The 7076-nt window shown below is 50.1% G+C and overlaps 2 protein-coding genes across 3 annotated transcripts in view; one reads left to right on the forward strand and one right to left on the reverse strand.

Annotated features, from left to right (window-relative positions):
* Positions 1-4623, forward strand: part of EFR3B (EFR3 homolog B) — a 55759-nt gene extending 51136 nt beyond the window's left edge. For both annotated transcript variants that reach the window (XM_015588254.2, XM_025045772.1), the window contains exon 22: positions 234-4623. In XM_015588254.2, the coding sequence (XP_015443740.1) occupies positions 234-339 (106 nt within the window). In that variant the 3' untranslated portion in view covers positions 340-4623. The remainder of the gene's footprint in view (positions 1-233) is intronic.
* A 1970-nt stretch (positions 4624-6593) lies between these two features.
* Positions 6594-7076, reverse strand: part of POMC (proopiomelanocortin) — a 3061-nt gene continuing 2578 nt past the window's right edge. Inside the window, exon 2 of the mRNA XM_006910427.2 lies at positions 6594-7069. Within this exon, the coding sequence (XP_006910489.1) occupies positions 6770-7069 (300 nt within the window). The 3' untranslated portion in view covers positions 6594-6769. The remainder of the gene's footprint in view (positions 7070-7076) is intronic.

Raw genomic sequence — 7076 nt, forward strand, 5'->3', positions numbered from 1 at the left:
AGGAGTTCTGGTGCCCCAGGCTGAGACTTTACGGTCTAAAGCAACAATGTCACTGTAGAGCCTGCCACAAAGCTGTGGATTCTAGAACAACTTGAAACCTGAACTGTGGAGTGACAAGGGCTCTGGTCCCCTGTTCAAAGAGAAACACAAATCGGTTGCTCTATTTGGCTGCATGGGGTGGGACCCTGGAATCTCCTCCTCACCCCCTTCTCCTCCGTGTGTTCCTGCCCCAGGCCCCCGCCAAGCCCATCAGGAACCATCACCGCAGCCTACGGCCAGCCTCAGAACCACTCCATCCCCGTCTACGAGATGAAGTTTCCGGATCTGTGCGTATACTGAATTCCGAGAGATGGAGCTCCTTGGAGGGGTGGGGTCTGAGGGAGGGGCTCACCCTCGCCCCCACCCCTATTACGTGGAAATCTAACTGGGATCTCAGAAAAGGTCACGTGGATGGCAGCACCTCCCCAGCTAAGCAAGGTGGAGCCTCGGGCCCTCCCACTTCCCTTTTGTCTTCCCTGAGGGGATCAGGCACCTGCTCTTCTGGGACCAATAAGCCTCTCACCTGCATCCTTTGTCTCCTCCTTTGTGTCAGCCAGGGGCCAAGAATCACAGGGGAGGTGGGATACCAGAGAAAGACTGAGGTTCTGAGAAGCTCCTGCTTGGTGTAACAAGTGAAAAGCTTTCATGGGGGTGGGTCTGGGGGACACAGCTGCTGTTCCCCCAGGAGGGAACTAGATGGAGACACAGTTGGTCAAAGGAAGCATAGACTGCAATCGGGAGGAAGCGGTGGCTGCAGGACCTGGGCGATGGGGCAGCTGCTCTCCAGAGCGTCCCCTCCCTCTGGTCCGGAGGCCTGCAAGTGTCCAGTGTCTCTTCCACAATCCTGCTCACCCTGCCAACTGTCTCTCTGTAGTTCTTTCTATTAATTAATCTTGAGCCCTTGTAACAGGAGGTGGGGTAGAGACACCACGGAGCGGGGGGCAGCGAAGGATGAAGTGAAGGGCAGGCCGCTGCTGGTGGAGGGGCTGGCTCTCCCCAGGCTGGGCCTGCCTCCTGTAGAGGAGCAGTAGGCAGAAGTGGGCAAGTCTACGTCCCTCTGTAGCATCTTCTCTCCTCCTTTGTTCAGAGGGAGCTTCTCGGCCCTCCCATGGCTCTCTCACTTCTGGATGTTTCTCTGAACTGAGCTCTTTCTCTTTGATGCCTTTCTTCCTGGGGATCCCAGCATGTTTTGACAGCCTCTGGGCTGAGAGAGGGCAGAACGAGATAATCTGGTTCTAGATGACCCAAAAGGAGGCCTGTCCACATCACCTCCTCTGAAAGAGGCTCCTGGACTGGCCGGGCTGGGTTGGTCAGGTGAGGAGATGGGGAGTGATGAAGGGGGGGGCAGGGCATAGCACTTTGGGACTCAAGGATGTTAGAAGTCAACCTTCTGGGTGTTTTGTTTGAGGAAAGAAAGCCCCAAACCCTGATATTGGAATGATTTCTTCACTATTTGGACAAAGTCTGGACATCAGTGCCAAGTTACAAAGCTTGAGGCCTGGACAGAGTGACGGAGACCCCTTGGGGTTCTGCATTTTCCCTGAGTCTGTGTGCAAAAGCGGATCCAGGAGGCCCTTTTCTGCGTGCTTCATTCCCCTTTCTCATCCCCCTCCAGGGGACTTTTTGCCTCCAGAGCCGCCTCTGACAGAGCCTTTCCTGGGTCTCCTCCTGTGACAGCACCTATGGCCCCAAATTGTTCTTTTCTTCTGTTCCAGTGAAACTTCCCATAACTTTACTGAGCTGATTTAGCTCACAGCAAGGTATGAATGGCCAAATGATTCTTACCTGGAGAATTTGTTTTTTAAAAGGAGGGAGAGTGAGTAGATTTCTTGACCCAAAGAAATCCCTTTTAGGGTACAATTTTAGGCAGTGTGGGGTGAGGTCAGAAGCAAGCTGTTTCTGCTAAGGGGATGGCAGGCTTTTTGGGACACCGTTGGGTCACACCCCTGCATGACCCTGTACAGATGCACAGTGATTATTAGGACAGATAGGTGCATTTTCCCAAACCGAGAGAACTTTAACATATGCATTTCCCATCACATGTGCAGTGGTGTCTTGGGTAGGAAGCCGTCTGACCCTTGTTCCTGTAGTTTCCCTGCTTGGTCGCTGCCCACAGCTTCTGGGTGGCCTGCATGATTAGGGCCAGGGGTCCAGCTTCTGCTTCCCCTGCAACTTTTGGCTAATGCTCAACCTAACTTTACAAGCATGAACTGGGATTTCTCCTTACTTTACTATCTCTTTATTAAGAAACCAAGATTCAAATAATCTGAAACAAACTTGAAGGCAAATAACCTCCAGGAGAAATTTTACAGGAAATCTAAATCTTGAGCCACAAACATGTCTTTCTTTGGTATCTTCCCATCTGTATCCCCTGCTCGGCTTTAATGAGAAACCCTGTTTCTTTCTTGCTCCTACTTGACTTTAGGGTCCACCCCCGTGGCTACTGCACCCTGAGCACTGCCCTTGGAGCCCTGGTTCCAGGATGTGGGAGTCATGGTCCTGGAGCCTCTTTCTAAAGCCAGCACTAGAACCAGAGACCTGCAAGTCCACTCAGTTGTCTCTCCCTCAGCCCCACCTTGGGAACAGTGATAAAAGGGTGCAGGATCCCCATGGTTCCTACATTCAGCTGCTCTACCCTTTGTATCTTTCCAAAGCAGCTTTTTCTTTACATCACAGCTCCATAGCAAAGATGAGTTTCTTTTGGAGAATTTTTTTTTGACTGCCCTCTTCTCAGTTTCAGTTTAAACTTAGTAGAATGTTAGGTTGCCTGCTAACAGGAGATAGAACCTGGATTCTGGCCAAATATGCCTCAGAATCAGAAAGTTTAAGGTGAGTGTTAACTCAGGCAATTCAATGATAGATTAAGCAGTCTCCACCCCCCACCACAAGCCCGGTGAAGAGAAGCAAAGCAGCGTTTGGTGGGTGCCCATGTCCTTGGCCTGGCATCATCGTGCTTCCTGCCTTCCAACCCCCATAGCACCTGACAGCACTGTGTTTTGTGACGGAGCCTTTTTTCTATCCTTCTCGGTTGTGATTTTGAGCTAACAAGCTCATGCAGACCATCTGCTCCCCAAAGCCACTGAGGACTCTCTCGCTTCATGGGCAAGGGGTAGGGTTGGTTAGCACTCTGCTGACAGAACTTAAAGGCATGAATATATTTGAGATTCGGGAGTTCCGTTCATTTGGATGAGTCGCGTCAGTGTATAAGAAGGTCAGCGGGAAGCACCGTGATCCTGGAGGTTCCTGTTTTCCCTGCAGTGGGGTCCCCAGTGCCCTGTGCCTGTTTCCATTTTCCTCTCTCGGAAAAGCAGAGATAAGTGGTTTCTTGACTCCTAGACACCTCCTCACCAGAGAAAGAACCCAATCAGGGTAGGAAAAGAACTAGAAAAGTCCTTAGATACTCTCCTTTGTCCAGTCCTCCACTCCATACAGAAGCAGAAACGGATGAGCAGTGAAAGGTGGGCCTGTGACTGACTGAAGTGCTTGAGGAACCACGAGGGTCACGTAGGCACCGCCCTTCGCCCTGGATGTTCTGGGTCGAAGAGAACAAGTTTCAACTGGCTTAAGAATTAGAGCAGACTTGGGGTACCTTTGAATTGCTCAAAGTCCAAATCTCTGGGATTCTATGGGGTCCCCTGGGTCACAATACTTTCCAGTTGCTATTTCATTGTCCCCAGGCTTTCTGACTTGGGTACAGAGAGTGTCGTTGAGAAGTGAGGCTATTTCTCTTAATTCTTCTTCATGACCTTAAAATGGCAGTTGGCCAGGTGGGGGCCTGCGGGAAGGACTGGACCTGAGCCGTTAGGCTGAGTGTTAAGTGTGAAGGTAGACAAGGAGGTCAGCTCTGCTGGGCAGGCCGCACTCACTTCCCGTGACCCTTAGACCCTGACAGACAGTCGTTCTGAAATAAGGCATCTTCCTGACGTCTGGAGAGACAGTTTAGGGCACTGTCTTGCGTCTTCATCCCATTAACCCTAGAAATCTTCTGGTTAAAGTGATTCCTTATCCCAAATCTGGCCAGCTGAGGAAGTGGGGAGAAGACACAGGGACTGGGACTGGGGCTGGGGCTCTGTGACCAGCTGGGATCAGAAGGCAGTTTTCTGTGCTCTCTTTTAGCATCAGCCAGGTTGACCAGGATTTTCTCCTTTAGGGGACCTTGGGGCCCCCATCGTCTTCCCCTCTTGAGCTCTGCCTCCATGACTGTTGATTCTGGCCTGTGGAGTGCAGAACTATAAATCCACAAATGCTGCAGCCCATACATAATAATGTCCGTGTCCATTTAGACCTTCGCAACCTGGCTGAGAGTATGTGTGCCCGTGCGCGTGCATGTGTGTGTAATGTAGCTCGTACTTGACAATATCTGTATATAATAGCTGATGTATTCATACGGGAGTGCAGAATCAGTGCCTGTGGCAGTTTTCCGTATTTTAAATTCATTGAGTCAGATTAGTTTTAAGGAAGGGGAAGGGGGGTGTTGCGTAGGAGGAAGGACTCTTAGCAAGATCATTCTTTAGGACTATTAGTCGTGATTTCCCAATGAGCCTTTATGATGCCCTTTTCAAATAAATGTTAATGTTGTCACCAGATGGTTGTCTATTTGATTTCTTTAAAGTAAATGGTTTTCTTGAGATACAAACAGATCTGAAAATATCAACATCTACCCCCACCTGCCATTACTTCACTTGCCTCAAAAGGAAGGAGGTTAGGGAAAAGGATGCTATTGAGATGCAAACACAAGGCCCAGGATTCCCAGTGTGGGGGCATCCTCAATGGGAAGGCCTGGATCATTTCTTCATTATAGTGACTAGAACCTAGCCCCATTTCATATAACTCATATTGGGAGACTTTATCTTAGGAATCTGGGTTACTGATTCCCCTTACATCAGGACTTCCCAGGGTGCATTCCAGTTTTCTTTCAGTATGAACTCTTAGAGCATCAAAATATGGAGATATATGTGTAAGTACCATACACACGTTTCCCAGCCAGCTTTGATCTATACCGCCCAACTGGTATATCTGATGCAGTTGACATGTATGTGTGCATCTCTGTATATAAGTGTTCGTAGGTCTCGTGAATTGAAAATGTGTGTGGCTGCAAACCTGTGGTCCCAGCCTTGTGAAAACATCATGAAGACATAAAAAAGAAACCCAGCCCCTAGCCTCTGCGCTTGTGGAGCTTAGGGTTTCAATGAGAGAACATAAAACATACAAGCAGCAAGGAAGTCGCCATCTAAAAAAAAAGAAAAAGAAAAAAAGGAAAAAAAACGTTGCCATCTGAGTCAGACTGCATGCCCTCCATTGCAGAGGGGCTGACTGCAGAAACACTGAAAATGAGCAGACATGGCTGGAAAAAATCACAGCTTTCCTCGTGGAAGTGGATTTGATCCTGGGCTCATGTTAAAAAAGGGTAACATTCAAAATGGCGGGGGACTGTTGGGGGAGTTCCAGGCAGAGGGTGAAGAAGGGTGGGAGGAGAAGAGTGAGAAGCTCAGTAGGTAGGAACATGGGAAATGCGGTTTGGTAAGGAAGGTGAACTCATTGACAGGGGCCCTGCACACCATGCTCTGTAGTTAGGAATTGTTAGATAACTGGATGGGGGCGACTTTTTAGGCTCCTGAGCCAAGGAATATGGGGAAAGCAAAATTTTGTATACATTACTATGATGATTTGTATCTGATGGGTTGGGGAGAAGAACGGCTGGAGATAGGAGACCAGTTGGTTAGGAAGACCTTAGGTTAGCGGAGGCCTGTGCCGAGGGCACTGAGAATGAAGAGAAGAGCTGAGGCTGGGCAGCATGGGGTGGAGAGAGTGCAGACATTGCTGGGGGAAAAGATAGAGACCTCAAGGCTTGAGTTTGCAGGATTAGAAGAAAAGAATCTGTATGTATTGTGTTGTATTCATACAGATGTGTCTCCATGGCTGTGTCTATGTGGGTGAGACCATGTGTTTGAGAATGTATCCGGGAATGCAAATTTGAACTGATACCAACCCTTGGCTCTCACGCTTAGCTTCTCGGTGATAAAAAGAACACATTCAGTTTTTCATTAATCCACACAATAGCCCTCACACCAGGAAGGGAGAAGATGACCACATCTTAGAGAAGTTCAGAGACTTGCCTAAGGTCACACGCATAACTAGATCCAGGGGGACATTACCACAGCTATGCAGCTTATGGCCCAGAGAGGCCTTTCAGTTGTGGTTGGGCTTCATCAGGGTCAGGCTGGCTCTTGGGGTTGGACAGAGCCAGTCACTCTCGTAGGAATCCTGCCTTTTGATGTACCTTCTAGCTGGGCAGTCTTTTCCTAGCCAACGGAGGGTGGGAAATGTAGCCATCCTGAGCCATCACCTAAACGATGTGGCCCCTTAAAGACCCATTTATTGAGGGGGTAGGGAGATACATTTCTTTCCCAGTCCCACTCCATCCTATGAAATACACTGCCACTTGATTACATGGAAACCAGTATGTCTCTCCTCCACTATATGCTGCTTTTTATTTGATGGATATGTATTTTTAGTTTATTCACCCATTCGACATTCAAAGTCAGAGGCAGACGTGAAACTTGAAAGGTTTTATTTCCTAACTACAGACAGAACTTTAACCGACTGAACATCCGCTGCTCCCACCGCCTGAGCGAGCAGCACACCCAGGCTGTGAGGTGGCAGGTGGGCAGGCAAGGAGGAGCTTTAGGGTCGACTTCCGAGGAGGGAAGCCCCTTGCCCCTCGGTGCCCTCACTGGCCCTTCTTGTGGGCGTTCTTGATGATGGCGTTTTTGAACAGCGTCACCAGGGGCGTCTGGCTCTTCTCGGAGGTCATGAAGCCGCCGTAGCGCTTGTCCTTGGGCGGGCTGCCCCAGCGGAAGTGCTCCATCCTATAGGGCCCCTCGTCCTTCTTCGCCGCCGCCTCGGCCTCGGCCACCAGGCCGTACTCCAGGTCGGCCCGGGCAGCGGCGCCCTCGTCCGGGCCCTCGGGGCTGAGCGCCAGCTCGGGCCGCTCTCCCGCCAGCTCCCTCTTGAACTCGAGGGGGAAGGCCTCGGCC

The sequence above is a fragment of the Pteropus alecto genome, unplaced genomic scaffold (assembly GCF_000325575.1).
Source record: "Pteropus alecto unplaced genomic scaffold, ASM32557v1 scaffold61, whole genome shotgun sequence".
Classification (NCBI taxonomy): Eukaryota; Metazoa; Chordata; class Mammalia; order Chiroptera; family Pteropodidae; genus Pteropus; species Pteropus alecto.